The 19,050-nt window shown below is 34.7% G+C and overlaps 2 protein-coding genes across 3 annotated transcripts; one reads left to right on the top strand and one right to left on the bottom strand.

The window, feature by feature from the left end:
* Window positions 1-4,387: 4,387 nt before the first annotated feature.
* LOC106143276 (uncharacterized) lies at window positions 4,388-8,871 on the top strand. 2 transcript variants are annotated; one of them, XM_060948494.1, is made up of 4 exons: window positions 4,388-5,985; window positions 6,478-6,730; window positions 7,827-7,880; window positions 8,516-8,871. In XM_060948494.1, the coding sequence occupies exons 1-4, from the start codon at window positions 5,974-5,976 to the stop codon at window positions 8,803-8,805; spliced, it is 609 nt and encodes a 202-aa protein (XP_060804477.1). In that variant the 5' UTR covers window positions 4,388-5,973; the 3' UTR covers window positions 8,806-8,871. The 2 variants fall into 2 exon arrangements, with proteins under 2 accessions (XP_060804477.1, XP_013200778.2); XM_013345324.2 differs by lacking the exon at window positions 7,827-7,880 and having other exon boundaries at window positions 4,390-5,985.
* A 496-nt stretch (window positions 8,872-9,367) lies between these two features.
* Window positions 9,368-18,334, bottom strand: LOC106143316 (conserved oligomeric Golgi complex subunit 1). Its single transcript, XM_013345366.2, has 14 exons — window positions 18,076-18,334; window positions 17,592-17,756; window positions 17,207-17,355; window positions 16,558-16,712; window positions 15,734-15,962; window positions 15,497-15,629; window positions 14,978-15,150; window positions 14,444-14,616; window positions 13,867-13,993; window positions 13,250-13,490; window positions 12,532-12,874; window positions 11,493-11,933; window positions 10,716-10,898; window positions 9,368-9,636 (listed from the first exon to the last, which is right to left on the bottom strand). Exons 1-14 carry the CDS (start codon window positions 18,210-18,212, stop codon window positions 9,478-9,480), a joined length of 2,808 nt encoding a protein of 935 aa, XP_013200820.2. The 5' UTR covers window positions 18,213-18,334; the 3' UTR covers window positions 9,368-9,477.
* Window positions 18,335-19,050: the final 716 nt, after the last annotated feature.

The raw sequence follows: 19,050 nt of genomic DNA, 5'->3' as shown, positions 1-19,050 counted from the left end.
TTTTCAATTCATAGTCGTATTCTTTTTCCAATTGAATTATATTGATATTAATATCACCTGTGATAACTATGTTTTGACAAGATTTGATTGATGTTAAATATTGTGATAAGGAATTAATGAACCGTTCCGCATAACGGTTTGAGGGGGAGCGATAGATACCTAAAATTGAATTATTGAACATATCTATTTGTACACAAGTTGCATCAATTAGTTTTATTTCTTTTATATTATATTTTAAGAATTCCTTTATGTAAACAACTATCCCATCGTTTTGATTATAATAGCGAGTTGAAGCGAATGAATTATAATTATTTATTATTGGAATAGGTTTATTATGCTCTAAGCGACATTCTGTCAAAATCAAAATATCGGCTTCAAATTCAAGGCATGAAAGATTTATCACTAGGTCATCTAAGTTACCGTAGATACTGCGAATATTCTGCGAGATTATAGTGAGGTCCGATTTGTTTACATTATGGTACCTACTTAGCTCGCAACAATCGCAAGTGATTGAGCTTGCGATAGTCAGTTCGTCTATATTATTTATGCTTAGAATTTGTTCACCCATAATCATTAGTACGAGGTCTGCATCTTTTAAATCGTAATTGTTCTTTTTCTAATAATATATACAAAACATAGTTGTAATTAACATTATAGTAATTTAAATTTACATCGGTAATTTTAGTAAATAAGCCCATTATCGCAAAAGACGGCTCGTAGATATTACGTAGCAAACAAATAATATATAATAGCAATAAATATATATTTATAACTGGTTTAAGATAAAGTATTATATAAGTGTACATAGAAAGCTTATTATTGTTTAGGTTATATAATGTGATATACGTAACATACAAATTATAAAATTTAATAAACATTTTTCTAAAGCATATAGGTAATGTGAATAATAAAGAAAGCATATTGTAAGCAGATTGTAAAGGAAAATAATTATTTAAAATAAACGTAATATAATGTAAGATAAATGTTATACACATAGCAAAACCTAGTCATATTTGGTCTTTTAATTTTTGAATTTGAGATTCACTGTTTATCAAGACAATTTGCGATTGTTCATCTTTCCTCAAATAAATTTTTCCATACGCCGTCCAGCAAAACTTGAAAGACCCTGCCTTCACAAGGTCACGAGCCAGAAAGTGAAGGCGGGAGGCACGGGGGGTAAGGTGTTCAGAAATAAATATTGGTGTATCTTCTGCCGTTCGGTGGCCTAAATGCTTTGCGCATAATTTTGTTTTATGCTTCACGTTAAAAGCTTTACAGAGTTTTAATGTATCGTTTTTTATAATTGTAGATGTCGTCTCCACGATTATAGGTGTATTCCTTGTTTCTTCCTTTCTCCCCCGGATGCGATAAATATCCTTGATGTCTCTCTTATTAATTTCTCCTCCAATGTTTTTTGACAGAGTTAAAACCATGTCAATGAGGTCCTCCTTTGACTCGTTGTTCTTTTTTGGGACATTCTTTAACTCCAAATTTGACTTACGATTATCCCTTTGCATGTCTTCGATTTTATTTTCTAAAATAGTTATTAGTTTTTTATCTTCTATTTTTTGAGCTTCTAGTTTTTCTAATTTCTGCTTGAGCTCCTCATTTTGCGCCGATAAAAATGACACCGAGTTTTCAATATTACGGTTTGATTGTTGAATCTCTTTTAAAATAGCAGCATTTCGTTTAAACTCCTTCTCTTGGTTTTCCGTCAATTTCATAATCATCTCTTTCATTTCTGTATAGCCTTCACTCCGGTCGTCTTTCCATTTTCTCTTTTGCCTGGCATTAACAAAATTTGGTGTTGTAGTTTGATCCTGTACACGGTTTATTTCGGAGTCTGAGAGTGATTGGTCTAATGCCATGTTAGTCGAGTATATCACCTGTTTAATTGTTTCTTATAAGACCAAAACACAAAGGCTAAGTTATAAATTCTATTTCTATTACTTACAAGTAATAAGGAGGCTCCAAAATAAGTAAATCCTTTATAGAAGACCACCCGAAGTATGTGCTTGTAGGTTTAAATCACTTAACAGATCACTTGTTTACTTGATAAACACTCGCAATTTATTAGAACAAACGGGCAACGCGTAGCTAAGCGTCCTCGTAGCAGTACATATAGGCGTCCTTGTCGTAGACTCGTAGTACTGGGTCGTAGCTCATGCGTCACAGCGTCAGTCGTAAAACTTCGGAAGTACTCGGCCGTCCGCGTCCGCGCACGAGGTGAGATAAAAATAGCAGGTCTTTTTCTTGCGGGGTGGGGTTGCGGTAACCGCGCTCGCTTTAACGTGCCGTGGACTTCGACCCGCCGCGGATGAAGCAGCTTTTAAGTTTATGCGTCGTATGTGCAATTTGTACTTATATGGGATTATTGCACTAATTTGAATGATATTAGATGCGTAATTCGTGTAAACACAATTTATTATTTTAGTAATTAACGGATAACACGTCTAGCTTGCTCAGAATATCGGACGAAAGAGAACTATTTGAATCTCAATTCTATCATTGAGCCAAACAGCTGAACGTGGCCTACCAGTCTTATCAAGACTGCCAAGGCAAGAGAGATTGGAGATATAAAAAAGTATACAATTCTTCTTGTTACTTCAAAATTGCCTTTTCAAAGCTATTTCTCTGTAAGAGAACTAACTCCTGACGAAAACAAAGCTGGTGTTTATACTTACTCACCGAAATTGTTTTTGTCACATAAACTACCTATGTCAACCACCTTTACAATTATCTTTACCTTACGTGTCGCCACAAGACACACCCTACAATTATCTTCAATCAAATTTTGACTACCACAAATTGGTTTTAACAAAAAGTTCACGTGATGAATTAAGCCAATTATTTGCCAGTTTGTATTTGTGTTGTTTGTGCTGTGCCGTGCTCTGTGCTATCGAGAGCAAAGCAGATTAATGTTTGTTATAGAATAGAATAGATTTATTTTCAAAATTGGATACAAGGTATCACTTATTGACGTCACATGACTTAAATCTAATTATAACTACTACCGCTTCCAAAGCGCATGTGTAGAAGAAGCGGCGGAACAAACTACACTGCAGCATTTTCATCGGACGTCAATTTACATTCGAGTACTTAGTCGTTCCTACATCAATAAGAACAGATGTAACAATGATCAAATTTGGTTTTGGTTCGCCTACAAGGTTAAGGAGTTAAGATAGGAGTACCTCCCTTTGTGTAAAACCTGACTTACCCAAAATTAGGTTCGTGGTTATAGGTGTACAATCTCGAACCTATTACCCCGTTGCTGGCGACCCACCATCCCCACCACCACACTAAGGAGCCGAACTAGACCGAACATCAACGAAGGTGAACGAATCCTTGCGTTCTCATTGTCTCGTCAAATTAAGTATACCATAAGTTCTAATAAATTAATTTTACTTGGATTTACAGCGCAATCTACCCAAGAATCTTACACAGGCATTCCTTGTCTCTATTTCAGAAGTACGGTATCAGCATTGATGATGCAAGGCGTGACATTTCATGACCCTATGTAAAATAAAAACACATCTAATTTAAACCTTACGTAGAGCATAAAAGGAGAAAAAATTGGCAAATTGCCTCGGCATCTTTTTAGCTAAATTTTAACGCTCATAAATGGGATAAAACTGTATAAAAATCTAAAGCTGCCGAGGAAGGCTCCCACGGGCATATTACATTAAAGGAAAATAGACTTTGTGACTTTATTTCACAACGTCGTAAAATCTCTTTGCAACGGCGGGGCGTCTCGGAGTAAATTAACACTTTACATACATATCATCACGTCTGTATACTATGCGGGGAAGACAGAGCCAACAGTCTTGAAGCGATTGATAAGCCGCGTTCAGCTGTTTGGCTTAATAATAGAATTGAGCTTCAAATAGTGACTAATATCTACTTAATCTCAATTACATCGAGCTCAACGTGGCCTTTCAGTCTTTTCTAGACTATTAACTCTGTTTATAATATTAAAGACGTGATTATAATATATATATGAGTGTGTATACATAGTTCATTAAAAAGAAAATAGCTACCTACATCTCACAAACAGACGAATTAACATAACAAATGAATCATAACGCAGATTATTATTCTACGCTTGCTCCAAACATTATCCTTGCCTGAATGTCTTGCGGGACTATTAGGAACACTAAGTATGGGACTTCCGTGTATTTATATTATGATACTAAACAATTCAAACTGTATGTATTCCCATAGCGCCAAAAACAACTGATGGAACCTTGGGGAACATCGCCCGTGGGAATTTGAAATAAGTAAGTACCTAAGTATACTTTTTACTTTAAGATGATGTATCTTCTTAATAACTATAGCCTTTGCGCTGAGCTTCGCTCCCATGGGAATTTTTAAAACAAAAAAATATCCTTTTTTATTCCTAAAGTGTCTTCTGTCTGTGAACCAAATTTCATCAAAATCGGTTCAGTTGTTTTTGAGTTTCTTTTATATACAATTTACCTCTCTTTTATTTATTGATGTATAAGTTTATTTAAATTTATGCACGTGATTTGATCATATGATTTTATGCATACAAATAATCCCTTACGGGGTAGACAGAGGCAACAGTAAGACTGAAAGCCCACGTTCAGCTGTACGGCTTAATGATTATACTATACATATGTGTTACCAAATTTGATGTCAATATATTCCCATTATAAAAAATATTTGATCTTGAAAAGGAATAGGCGAATGTGATTGTTTTCATATTATGTGATATTACCGAATAGCTTTTTTGTGTTTATGAGCACAAAGAAGTCATGTAACACATAGTATTATAACAATATCAAGGTCACATGACAAGGGCAAACGGCATTATTTTCGCTGCATTAAAATTCAAAGATATACACAGGTACCTATATACATATAGTCTCGTCTATATCCCTTGCGGGGTAGACAGAGCCAACAGACTCGAAAAGACTGAAAGGCCACGTTCAAATGTATGGCTTTATGATAGACTTGAGACTTAAATAGTTACATATATATATCTCTTAGTCGCCTTTTACGAAATCCAAGGGAAAGATACGGTTCTATTCTAAAATGCCGGAAATCACACGGCAACCACCCTTTTTATGCGAATCCGCTTCTATTATTATGGCATAAATTTCTTTACAAGGTAAGTAACTTGATATGAAGTTGATTGAAGGTACCTAATAAGCTCACACCTCATCACTAACACCAACTTTCGTGTCTTCAAAGTTCTATCTACAAGTAATCCTGATTTCACGATATTTAATTTAAAAAGATTAACTTTTCCTCTGCGTGTTCCCGTTGCACCCTCCACAGTCATAAAAGGTAACTTAAGTCTGTATTCTTAAAATTATTTACCAATCTATTGAATGTTAGTCGAATATATTAATCAATGAAATTTAAATTTGTAATATGAACACGACTATGTTTACTTTTTGTTAATGTTTTAAATTTTCATGGACATTCATGATTATTATGGACCTACATTTAATTTAAAACACGTTCAAAGACACAATATAAATTATCGATTGATATACATTATCAAATAGCAAAAACTGCAGACATTTTTTATTAGATGTTTACAAAAACACGCCAGTACAATTCTATCATTAAGCCAAACAGCAGAACGTGGCCTTTCAGTCTTTTCAAGACTGTTGACTCTGACTACCCCATAAGGGATATAGACGTAATTATATGTATGTTCAATTCTACTTAGTCAATTCCCAATTCAATTGCGAACAATAGCCTAATCAGCAATCACTCATAATTGCAAAGTTCCTATAGGAAAAGCAGAAGTACTTTGACAGGAAATGTAGCATTTCTTTCGGCGTCTATTATTATGTTATACGTATAACAACGCTAGATAACTACATACAAAAAACCCTGGAACTCAGTTCTGTCTGTTCGTATAAAAGACGACAATGCCGTGAGACAAAATCATTGAGCCTATACGTATACTCTTGAGCGGTTATCGCGTTAAATTTAAATATGAGTTTTATGGTGAGATAATTTAAATATTTTTTGCACCGATTCGAATTTGAAATCGATTTGTGAATAAGTTTTTTGATTCGGTTTTTTTAATATTGTTTTATGCCAGTGTTTGTGCTTTCGTGTATTTATGGATCCATTAATTTGTGAATTTATTCGGTTGTTTTAAAAGCTCGTGTGAACTATAAATTTTGTTTTTGTTTTTGTCACGCAGTTTTGTAAGAACGAAAATCAGACATTTGTTCATCGTTATGCAGAAAATCCGATTTATGAAAGAAAATACGTTTATAAAATGCCTACGTTTATAAAATGCCATAATAAAAAAAAATACCTTATGCGTATTGTACCTAATTATTATAATGTCCAATTTCAATAGATTTATTAGTTAAATATTAAACATTTTGTTGGTGCACCAAAATTATCTTTTAATAAGATAACCAAACGACTTTGTCCTTTAGAAAACATTTTCATTTAGCATTTATGAAAATTACCTTTATTTTTCAGAATACAATAATTTTACTATGCACAATAGCAACAGTGGCAAAGGCATTAGGAGAAAACAGTAGCGAATTGGACACGACGCGGCGGAGTGGGGGTTATGGGCTACTGAGGCCCGGTTACCCATCCGGTTATCAGGGGGGTTATAACCAGGGCGGCTATGGCGGTTATGGGGGAGGTTACGGAGGCGGACTCGGCGGTTACCCGGGTAGCATAGGCTATCCGGGCGGCGGCGGCTATCAGGGTGGTGTGGGGGGAGGTGAGTTTTGTTTTGTAAATAGAACTAACCTTGAAGTCATTTAAGTTGTAAGCAATTTTTTGACGAGATTTTGAGGATTTAGTTTGGAGGTCAGACGACAGTTCGCTCTGTATAAAGTCAGGAACCTCGTCAAAACCATTTATATAACGTACTTTTCATCCCGATAAAAACATATAGTTCCCGCGGGATTTGCCTAAACCTGTATTCTTTTTAGGGTGCGCTAAATTCGCGCGTGTTGCTGGCAAAACAGCGTTGCATAATCTTGATTTAAAATACTTTCCGCCAATAAAACATACTGTATCAGTACCTAGGCTATTGAATTTTGCAAGATATAATATATATATTCCCTGTTGGTACACAATTAACTAATCTAGATAGGTCGTTGGTACATTTATTATGTACCTACCTATATTATATTATGACCGAATAGTAAATAGGAGCTCTGAGGTCATACAAACGTGGGAAAATCCTCAAAGATTTGATTGTTAAAAGCACCAACAAGATGAATAAATGTAGTTCACATTTGTTCAAGGTTGGTAGGTATGATTGAAATAAACTACATGCGGCATCGAATAATAAAAAAGCTGCCCAATCGCTAAATATGTATTATAAAGTCCACCATATTTTCTCTGTGTGTATGTACTTATGCGCTAATCTCGGAAAGTTGTGGACGGATTTTGTTCCTGTTTGAAATGTTGGAAAGAGAGTTTATGTCTATAAAGGCTTACCATGCGAAGTAGGGGCGAGTGGCTAGTTTAAAATTAAAATGTGAATTTACATCATTCACTTTTGGTGAAGTTAATCTGTGACATCTATCGTTCATGTTAATTCTATCATCAAGCCAAACATCTGAACGCGGCCCATCAGTCTTTACGAAACTGTTAGCTCTGTGTACCCCGCAAGGGATATAGACGTGATTATATGTACCTATGTGTAAACATCTGTGACAATCCTTGTACCTACATTATTTAAAAAATCTATTGTATTCTTGTTTATTGTATCTGCATAATCAATGACATTTCATTGTGAGTTTATAGAAAGAACAGATTACGTAAATTAAAAAAAAAAAGAGTTCTCAATTCCCATTCTTTCTTAGGTTACCAAGGTGGAAACCCAGGCTTCGGGGGACCAGGTTATCCTAACTACGGAGGTTTGTTATCAATGAGTATAACAATACCACGATTAACAAAAACATTTACATAACGCCTTTAACCTTCAAGACGGACGAGTTATAAACTATAGAAATATTAACATTTAAATTTATTAATTAAATACATCTTATAATTTTTATTTATTTTAAATTGCTTATAAATATCAACTTCAAATTTATTACGACAATTTTTTTTTAATATTGCTATATTCATCATAATAGCCGATATAAAAAAATATAAACCTGCCATATTATTCTAAAATTGCGATGCCCAACAGGGTTCATATTTTACCTACTTATAAGCAGTAACAAATGAAGTTTTAGAAATATATATCTATAATTCTGACACCCATTATTTGATAGTATTTTCTCTACCCATAGAGAATATCTATGCTACTAACTAATGTTTTTTGTGTTTTTTACACCACTTGATCGACACTTACTATTCAATCGTCACGTTAAACAAAACATTCCTACGGAAATTATGCATGTAACTCAAAAAAATCGAATTAGTAGTCAATAGGTATACCTAATACGCATGTGATTTAGGAACAAAAACAATTTTAGAGCTTATTACTTTCATAAATTCTTTTTACAAATTGAACCTTAAAAATAACCTCAAAATCTGTCTCCAGGTTACAGACCGAACTACTACAGGCCAGGCTTCGACGGCCGGCCCGGATATCCGGGAGGTTACCCGGGTGCCGCCGGTGGGTTCCCGGGGGCTGGAGGATTCCCTGGCAACAATTACCCGGGCGCATACCCCGGTTACCGACCCGGGTATAACCAGTTCCGACCCGGATATAACCAATACCAGGGCGGTAACTATTTCGGTGGTTATAATGACGGTTACAATGACAATTTTAGGCTTTTAGGAAGAAAAGTCGGTGACAAAAGCGCTTCCACTGAGAAGGACGTGCAATAGTTAAATTAATATACCAGAGATATGATGTACCTGCACAGTTTTATTACATTTTAATTTAATAACTTACATTTTGTTTTATTTTACACCACCTTTACTAAATTACAACCTGTCACATTTTTAAGTTAGAAGTATTCTTTATAGTTGATGGCTTCCCCTACAACAATGACCCGGGTTCATACCCCGGGTATAACCAATTCCGACCCGGATATAACCTATTATACTAGAGGATATGATGCTTTATAAAATTCAAATTAAATAACTTATATTTTTTGTTTTATTTAACACTGTATTTTTTCAGAGAAATTTCACTCATTCCTTATAAGTAACAAAAAGAGCTTTAAAATAAAGTGAAGTATTTAAATAAATACAAATTGATAAAATATATTAATTTATTTGCATTCAATAATAATCCCAATACATTTAAACATTAATAATACTTACACTAATAAAATGCAATAACACATGTAGACATAGAAAGCGGAATAATATAAGTCAATAGAAATGCCTTATTCCACTTGAAACTATCTTGTGTGAATGTTTTGTATGCGTTCTTTTAGTCATTTGAGGTCTCACATGTACCAGTACTAACCATTTCTATAACCTAAAATTATTCCGAATACTATGCTTGTAGTTCTATATTTAAATTTATCAATTAAAAAAAATCACATATTCCTATGATCCACTGAACCAATCAGAAGTCATTGAATTGAAGAACGAAGCGGCGCCGGACCTTGCATTGGCGAAATTCAAAGGTAAGGATTTCGTCATAATTTCTGAAAGTTCCGATTTGGATTTGCTGGGACTAGCCGATGGGAGTTGCTTCTTCTTTGACTGAAAAACGATAAATAAAAATATTAACATCTAGAACGTTCTAATTTTGGGATGTTCTGGTGAATGAAAAGTCATGTCGAGTGTACCCTAAATTGACAATCCGGGTTGAGAAGATGCATGAACTTAAAGAAGTATGTCGAGAACGTGGCAAAATATATATAGATAATGCTTCTAGCATTAAGTCCGCCAATTGTGCTATACATTTGTATTTTGTGCAATGAAGTTTAAATAATAATTAAATATGATATAAGTAGTATATGCCTACTCCTCCTATACTAATAATACTGAAAGTTTGCTGAAAATGGCCATCAGTCTTTTCAAGACTGTTGGCTCAGTCTAACTCGCAAGGGATATAGACGTGATTATATGTATGTATCCGCAGCTTCGCCCGCGCAAATTTAGCGCCACCTACAAAAGATATTTCACGGGAACTATACTTTTTACGGGGATGAAAGGTACCCGCTGTCCAGACTCTTAAATATATTTACTTGAAACACCTTCGACTATTTGAGAGATAACAGGCATCTGTCATCTCCAGTTGTATGTATGTATGGATATAGGTATATATGATGCAATTCATAAGATCATGCGTTATTGTAGGCGTGTATGTCAAACTAGTAATCTAATAAAGCCGATTAATGATGAAAGGATTATTTTAATAAAGGATTATGTTAAGTGGATTCACACAATAAAATAAAAAACTAAATACAGAATTAGTATTTTGTAAATGCAAACCACGAAATCTGTCATACCCATTCCACTTCACAGTATGAAGACAGCTTCATTCTGTTACGATAGAATTGTAAAGAAAATAAGCAAGTAACGAGAAATAACGCACGAAACATCGAAAACTTTCTACCAAAAGATTCTTAAAATCAAAATTATATAGAAAACCTATAGTATGCGGCTAGTGAAAAGAAAAATTCCGTTAAGTAATTTCTGTACCCCGGATTTTTTCAAACAACGACCTTATTACAAGTACATTGAACTTTAAATCCAAAAACTAAATGTAATTAGTTTTTATATTGGTGCCGAGAACCACACGGCACGAAAGTATATAATAACAAAACTATACATACCAATTTATCCTGTTTTTTATCTCGGCTCGGTGGCGCCGCCACCGGCAGAAGCGAGAACCACTGAGAATCGCTAGATGCTAACAAACCGGCCGCTTTATCGCCGCTACCGCCAGATAAAACCGGTTTAGACCCGATTATACCAGTTAGTTGGCCGTGATGGAGAATCAAACTCCCCAGGAGGGTCTGAAAGATAATAAAATAGTTTATTTTTGTAAATCATAACAGTTAAGTGACCGTTATCAGTAACGTTGAATTGAGAAAACATTTTACTGTGTGCACTATACAGTGAGTGAACCGATTTTGATGAAACAAACTTTAAGTTTTTCTGAGTAAAACAAAGCAATTGGTGAAAGTTTTAAGTAAATCGGTTCAAATTAGTCTGAATCGGTTCGGTACTTTCGGGAGATAAACGTGATCATACATACAGACAGGCAGACAGACCGACAAAAAAAATATAAAAAAAAAATGTTTGCTTTATATTATTCATTCTAACTCTATCCATTTCAGTCAAAAATACTAAATGTACAGACTAAATATTTTTACTCTTTTTTTATATGTATAGATATCCATTATATATGTATTTATTTTACTAAAATGGCACATTCATAACATTGTTCTTTTACGCATACAATAAAGATTTATTTATTCACCAAATAACATTACACTTTGCTGGTATTGAACTTTTAAAATACCAAGACATGCATCGCATATCGTCAAAACATTATAGGCATTTAAAAATATATGACTATTACTTAAAATAAAAAAAAATAAAAATACCTGCACTCTTTGAACAGACCGCTTCAAATTAGTCTGAATATACGGATAAAACACATCATAATCGAACGGATCAATCTTCTGCCGTAAAAACTCGCATATACTCTGCGAGAACTCCATAATTTTTTTGTTCTCCCTCGGAACCAATAGCATAGTCAAATGCCTAACATCCATAAGTAGTTGAAGCGCGCATCTCTGATTTATATCCGTCTCGTTCCCTCTTATGACTTTATCGTAATGCGCGAGGGTGATGTTTGTAAGTTGTTCGATGTACATTGTGTGTATTTCTACGGGTAATGTATGGGGTACGACTTCGTCTAGTATTCTGCTTGTGGCGTGCAGAAACTCTTGTAGTTTCAACGAAGGGCCCGCTGGTACTTTGATGACGGATTCTATAGCGTTGCCTTCGTCGTCATTTTCTTGGATTTTTATCACGTCCCATTGCTGAAAGAGATTATAATAATGAGGTTTTCTTATGTACATTGTGATACCTACTTTTGTACATCTTGTTTCTAAGAGCTGTAAGAGTGAGATTTCAACTTTCTCTTTTTCTTCGAGAATTCTCTTTCATATTTGCGTGCACAGTGCAAAAACTTGTTCTGTGAATCATTACAATGTTTTATAGATTTTTATATGGCAATAAGACATAATGTATGCAATCGTGGTGAATTGAAAAATGTAATCTCTGCCTACCCCTTCGGGAAAAACTTGGTTTTACGCATATTTAATAAGTTGTGCCCTAGTACAAAGTTTATCCTTAGTGTAAGTTCTAGTTGAATCTTTTCCATGATGTACAGAAATATATAAATAAATAAAAATAAAATAAAGAATAGGACCAACTTCTCTTTCCCATGGACGTCGTAAAATGCGATTAAGGGATAGGCTTATAAACTTGAATCTCAATTCTATCATCAAGCCAAAAAGCTGAACGTGGCCTATCAGTCTTTTCTAAGCTGTTGGCTCTGTCTACCCCGCATGGGATTTAGACGTGACTACATGTATATACAATTAAAAATAAATAAATATCAAAAATAAATCTTACCATCATCAAATAATCTATATTAGCTTCTAAAGTAAACTCTTGAGGCAAATCCTTCGTCAAATCTTGCACTTTCACCATCGCAATATCGACCCATTTGCCCCAGCAATAAATACAATTTTCCTTTAACACGGCGCAAATATCATTCCATCTTTTCACGGCACTATCATCTATACTTTCTAATCCTAAGAAATTATTCTCAGGAATATAGCACTTGCGTAAATGTGGCATAAGAGTGGGAATCGCTTGAGTGAATCTTGCCGTGTAGATTGCCGTTGTTTTTCTTTGTAATTCCGTAGATTGTAACGTCTGCTCTTCGAAGCAAACTTTAATGTATTGTAACATGCTGTAAAAAATTTATGTTAAAAAAATTCCTATGTTACAAGTCTGGTTTCTCGCTTAAAATTCCTAAAATGTAAGTGAGAAACCAAACTACATTTGTTTCTCGTTATATTTTGTTCTGATTATTTACACTTACAACACAAACTTAAAAGAAATACTTTTATTTTCAAAAAGGGATACATGATATTACGTAATAATGTCTGAACAACTTACAATTAAATATACCCCCGCTTTAAAAGCGCAAATAAAAAATAAGAAGTGACGGAACAAACTACACTGCACCATTTCCACGAGAAACGTCTATTTACTAACAAAGATCTTATATCTAAACCGGGAAGTATTTTCGTCCACAGTTAACATATAAGTGTAATAAACTTACCTCTGAATATTTTTATCGGCTACATCCCTGAGAAATACCTCAATATCCCCTTTATCAATATACATCTGAGCCAAATCATCATCGTCATCATACGGGAACAGCATCCTATCTTTGTTTACAGTCTTCTTACACTGATAGAGGTATATCTTCAAGTCTTCTAGTAACTTCTGTAATTCGCTGTCCAGACTTTCGCAGAGTTTCTCTAAGGTCGGCGTGAAGCCGCGATCTTGGCGGGACATACCTGGAAATTAATCACGTCGTTATCCCTTACGGGGCAGACAAAGCCAATAGTCGTGAAAAGAGCGTAAGGCCGCGTTTAGCTGTTTGCCTTAATAAATGAATTAAGATCCAAATAGTGACAGGTTGCTAGCACATCGCCTACAAGAGGAATACCAAGTTTATTAGCCTATCCCTTACTCACTTTTTACGACATCCCTGTGAAAGAGATGGAGTGGTCCTTCCAAGTGCGGGGAACTACACGGCACTTGTAATAAGGTCGTTATTTTATTGTGTTTTCATTTGATTAAATTCGAACGTAGGTCCTGCTTTTCTGCGCCTTCAAACTGCTGTTAACACATAAACTATTGTATTTTAATACGGCCAAATTAAAAACGTACCTTTCATAAGAGAGTTCATGACTTTGATCACATCATTTCTCGACTCAATTACAGTCTCTCCAATAAGGTCCTTCCAAATGAACCAATTAATGTCAGATTCCTTCTCTATTTCATTGTCCGATGATACCTAAAAAATAACATCATCATCATAATTTTAGCCGTAGGACATGTATTGCTGAACTCCTCTAATGACTTCCACCTCGCCCGAAAATAACATTTGACTTTTAAATTTAACATAATAGTTTTTACCGGCAGCTTGGCTGGCATACAAAGTTTATCAAAATTTCAATTTTTAACTTTAAAAAAAAAGTGGTTCTCAGTTCGACCTGTACTTGTCTTTCTCGCTTTGCTGAACCGATTTTGATGCAGTTTGCGGCGATAAGTGATACCGATTGGAGGCGGTTCTTTTTATACAAAAGTTATTCTGCATGAAATCCATGTGTATCATGATTCGATTAAATTAAGGTAAGTTACGTGGGCGTTTAATATCTGTAATATTTATAAATAATATAATGCCATGCGTAAGTTTAAAATCAGTTACCATTTGTTAAGGATAAGTAGAGGAAAAAAAGTTCACCTTTGTCAAATCTATAAGGATCTGAGTCTTGAAAGAATCATAGATTTTCAGCCATCTGTTGTCTATGATAGTTTTGACCCTGGACGTCAAAAGAGGTTGGAAATAATGGCACCACACGTGGACGTCTGGTATGTCGAGCGACGTACAGATAGAAGACCAATTTGCTGGTGTTTCTGTAAAATACAAACGAATAATAAGAAAAGATTTGTATTCTGTTATTCTATTTGTATCGAATCAACTCGACCGAATTTAACGAATAAGTTGAAATAGACTTTCGATGAACATAGGCTACTTTTAATTTGTAAAAATCCCACGAAAAACAGATATTGCAATTCCCAACAGGGTTCATATTGTACGTAGGTACATATTAGCAGTAACTGTAATTCAACTGATGTATTATATGATATGCGTTTTTCAGGAAAGTGTCTGCTGTTTCACTTAGGTTTTAGAAATAAAACAGACTTCTAAAAAAAGGAAGACATCGATTGGAGGCGGTTCTTACAAAAGTTATTTATAAAATAAAAACTTTCTTACCAATCCTAAAAGCATCTTCTCTTATCTCATGCAGGACTTTGACCCTTGTAATGTTTTGTAACAACTTCTGAACGCTCTCTGCTATAAACGATTTTACCCACGTGCTCCATTTCTGAACGCACGCGGTTATATCTTCCTTGGCGAGGGCTTGGACGTCCTTTTGTGAAGTTAATCTGAATAAAAGGTTAAGTATATATAAAGGTATAAGTTTATTACTCAATTCTGTTTTACTTTTATATTGTTTTTTACGTTACATTCGAATAAATTATTGTATCAGTGTAACAGTAGCGTTTCTCATATGATCATTTTGATACAACAAGTATGCAGAAATCATGGTGTAAGTATTTAGACTCTGTCTATCCTATCAGGAATGACACGCGATTTCTTGGCATGCCTCTTCAAGAAAGGTATGATTAAATACACATCCAAACACATCCATACATAAAATCATGATTTTTTTCCCGGAGGGGAAGCCAGAGACTATGTTAGACTAGTATATGATTATGTATGTGGACTTACCTAAAAGTCGTGATTCCTGAAGGCAGTGACTTCAAAGCGGCTGTATCACTGAATCTCACTAATCCAATAAGAGGCTGAGAATCTTTACCGAACAAATCTTGCAATTTGGATAGCACCGCTCCACCATCATTATCTATAATATCAAATTATTTTTTTACTTTATGCCGTGTGGTTACCGACACTTCATAATAGAAGTTTTTGAGCCGTGACACAATGATTATACAACAAATTACTTACCCACAAAACAAGCGTACACCAAAACGACAGTTTTCAACACTATTTTCACTCCGTTCACTATCTTATTCTTTATTTGCGTTTTGACATCGCCTTCTAGTATTTTAGTTAGGTCGAACTGTAGGGTAGACTTCAGACTGCTGTTGCTTTGTAAGCTGATCAATGTGTTGAGGAGTTCCACCATGGTTTGTGAGTCTAGGAGGTAAAGGGTGACGAGGCATGAGCAGGCAACCTGAAATATTACTTATATTGTACATGTATGTTTATTTATTTCTGCTGTGGAGCCAGGAGCATTTCATAACAATTACCAAAAAAAAAACTTGAAAGATTGTCGCAAGTATACTAAATTCAAATAAAGATTCAAATAGTGACAGGTTGCTAGCCCATCGCCTAAAAAAAAATCCCAAGTTTGTAAGCCTATTCCTATACATACTATACATACATACATATAGTCAAGTGTATATCCCTTGCGGGGTAGACAGGGCCAAAAGTCTGGAAAAGACTTATAGGCCACATTCAGCTGTTCGGCTAACTGATAGAATTGAGATTCAAATAGTGACAGGATGCTAGCCCATCGCCTAAAAGAAAAATCCCAAGTTTATAAGCCTATCCTTAAGTCGCCTTTAACGACATCCTTGGGGAACGAGATGGAGTGGTCCTATTCTCTTTTTTTTATTTATGCCGGAAACCACTTGATTTATTTACTAATAATACTTCCAAGAGACTTTGAACTTTGAAGCCAACAACTACGAATACAATTGGGAATATGCTAACATTAAAAAAAGAGGGAGAAATGAGAGATGTGAAATATCTCAATAGGAACTCACCTCCACTGTGATGTCGACATCATGCAGTTTCTCCCTACACACATTGACAATGGTGTCGTTGAAGTTGGATATAGAATTCCATTGCTGCTGGACCAGCCGCTGCATAGATTGCATTTCCGGCTTGGCATTTGCACCGCCTATTTGTAATTGTAAACCTGTGAAGAACCACAAAAGTTTCAGTAGACAGTATACAATTATAAATAATCAATAAATCAAAACCGCCAGACCCATTGGAATATAATTTAGTATGCGTGTAGTTAAAAACCCGCGTTTCAACATACGCTACGGCATTTGGCGAAATTTTCCGTTTTACGCGGTCATAGCCGCGTTCGCTCTCTAGTCTACTTGTAAAACAGCTTCAGATAATTTCATATTAAATTCATATAATTCATAGATGTTTTACAGATGTATATTTAATTGACACTATTTATACAAAATTCAAGCACACTGTAATCCTGGCTTTATTCCTTACATAATAAACAGACTCAAGAGGTCAAGTTTAATAATCAGAGACAGTTGACACAGGTGGGCAGAGACATCATTCAATTTGCCACGCACGCGATCCCTGCATACTTCTTTCACATTCATAATTCTCTTCATTCAAGCTCCTCAGTTTCGGGTACTCTTGAACTGGCCAGAAATTTTTTACCTGTGTTAATGTGCCTTGCCATAATAAACAACTGTGTGGCTGTCACATAATCCTCAGCTTCAATGGAAGTCCATATTTTTTCAGGGATCTCCATCAACAGCTTGACTTGCACTGCTATACTTTGCGCTGGATTTATGTTGAACTGAAAACTGTATTACCAATTCTTAATTTTATAGCTGTGACATTTTAGGTAAAAGTCACAGGTAAGAATTAAGTCCAAAGACAATTTAAAGATTCTAAGGATAACAACATTAATAATCCTAGTTTTACAAAATTTTGTGTTGTGGGTTTAGATTATTAAGATTAAGTTTGGATTTGATTATAAAATAGTAAGAAAATTTAAACAGTTGTACCATATTATGTTAATATACAAGTCACAAGATACCTTGGCTGTTCAGGCCTTTTGTCAATCTTGAATCCAACCAAGTGTGTATTATGAAGGTTCCTACATGCTGATATCATCTGACTTATATGTTCCAAAGTACTGGATGTTGTTTCTTTCATTTCCTCTATGGTATCCGCCGCATGTATGAGATCCCGGTACCTTTCTCTAAAAGTGTTAATAGTTTATTAATTAGTTAAAATACAAGTAAATTTACTTAAAGAAATCATATTTAGGGAATTCAGCCTGGTAAAAGGTTGGCTCACATGTATGCTAAACCTATAAGCTATCATGCAATGTTTGATTAATTTGAATAAAGCAAAAAGAATGCAGGGACTGACAAGTGGAAATATTTAGTCTCTGCCCCCCTCTTGGCGAGGAGGAGGAGGTATATGCTAAGCATTTAATGAGAATTGGTAAGATGTTTACTGCATTATAACATAAAATTTTTGGTTCAGAATGATTGGAATATACATGCATAGCATACCCAACCATAGCACGTAATTCTTCCCTCTTTCTCTCGATTTCATATTGCAATTTCTTTTGAACTTGGTCCACATCGCTGACGAAGTAGTTTTGAAACAGTTCTTCTGGAACTATGTCCAGTAAGTTCGGCTGTGACATTTTTGTATTATATATTAAGTTTTATTAATAATATAACATATAACATTCCTATTTGTATTGAGATAACAAGACCATTAAATATTAAAATCACGGAAGGAAAGAAAACTAAAGTTTACCTACAGTTTATGTCAACGCAATACAATGTCAATGTCACTGTCAAATGGAAAAATATTTTTTTTCTTCATTGTGGACTGACAAAGATCTAGTTATAAATTTCTAATTTAAACTTTCGCGTTTCTTTTTATACAGTTAAACGCGCACGTAACGTATCTTTATTTTATCACGGACGTTTCGAATCACGTTACATTGATCCATGGTTACCGTGCAATAGCTGTAGATGCTTTAATTTGTACTTTCTCGGGACTTTTTGCCCCAAAAAAATTATATAAATTCGTTATACTAATATCGCTCCTTCGTTATACTATATAACTCTTCAATACTCATGCTTGTTTGTGGACGGACACTTACTACTTAATCAATAGTCTACAATTATGGAGTTATTGACACGTATACGTTCCTAGGACAGTTTTGGGCCATCTCCTTTATAAGTACGTAGATAATAAATTTGTTTACGACATGTCTGTCATAACATGTCATATACATTATCCTAAAATTATTTTCCTTTATTGTTCTGAATTTACAGCTAAAAGATAAAATTATAGTGAATTGAGCACAGCCAAGAATATATTATAAAATTTTCAATTGATTACCACCGAGGAAGCCCAATGAAAGAAATTTCCGAAGTCCGTACCGACATATTGATTATAACTATTGTCAGCCGCTATTTACCTGGATTTTGATTTGGATTGGATTTACCTTTGGAAATACAAAGTTTTAT

The sequence above is a fragment of the Amyelois transitella genome, chromosome 16 (genome assembly GCF_032362555.1).
Source record: "Amyelois transitella isolate CPQ chromosome 16, ilAmyTran1.1, whole genome shotgun sequence".
Lineage (NCBI taxonomy): Eukaryota > Metazoa > Arthropoda > Insecta > Lepidoptera > Pyralidae > Amyelois > Amyelois transitella.
This window is presented reverse-complemented; position numbering and strand designations above follow the sequence as displayed.

Coding starts and splice junctions, on each gene's coding strand:
- LOC106143276 (XM_060948494.1), top strand. Junction 6,731..7,826: donor TCAGGGTGGTGTGGGGGGAG/GTGAGTTTTGTT, acceptor ATTCTTTCTTAG/GTTACCAAGGTGGAAACCCA. Junction 7,881..8,515: donor AGGTTATCCTAACTACGGAG/GTTTGTTATCAA, acceptor ATCTGTCTCCAG/GTTACAGACCGAACTACTAC.
- LOC106143316 (XM_013345366.2), bottom strand. CDS start 18,212: ATGTCACAGCCGAACTTACTGGACATAGTTCCAGAAGAACTGTTTCAA. Junction 14,617..14,977: donor AGAAGATGCTTTTAGGATTG/GTAAGAAAGTTT, acceptor TGTATTTTACAG/AAACACCAGCAAATTGGTCT. Junction 9,637..10,715: donor ATAAAAAACAGGATAAATTG/GTATGTATAGTT, acceptor ATCGTTTTTCAG/TCAAAGAAGAAGCAACTCCC.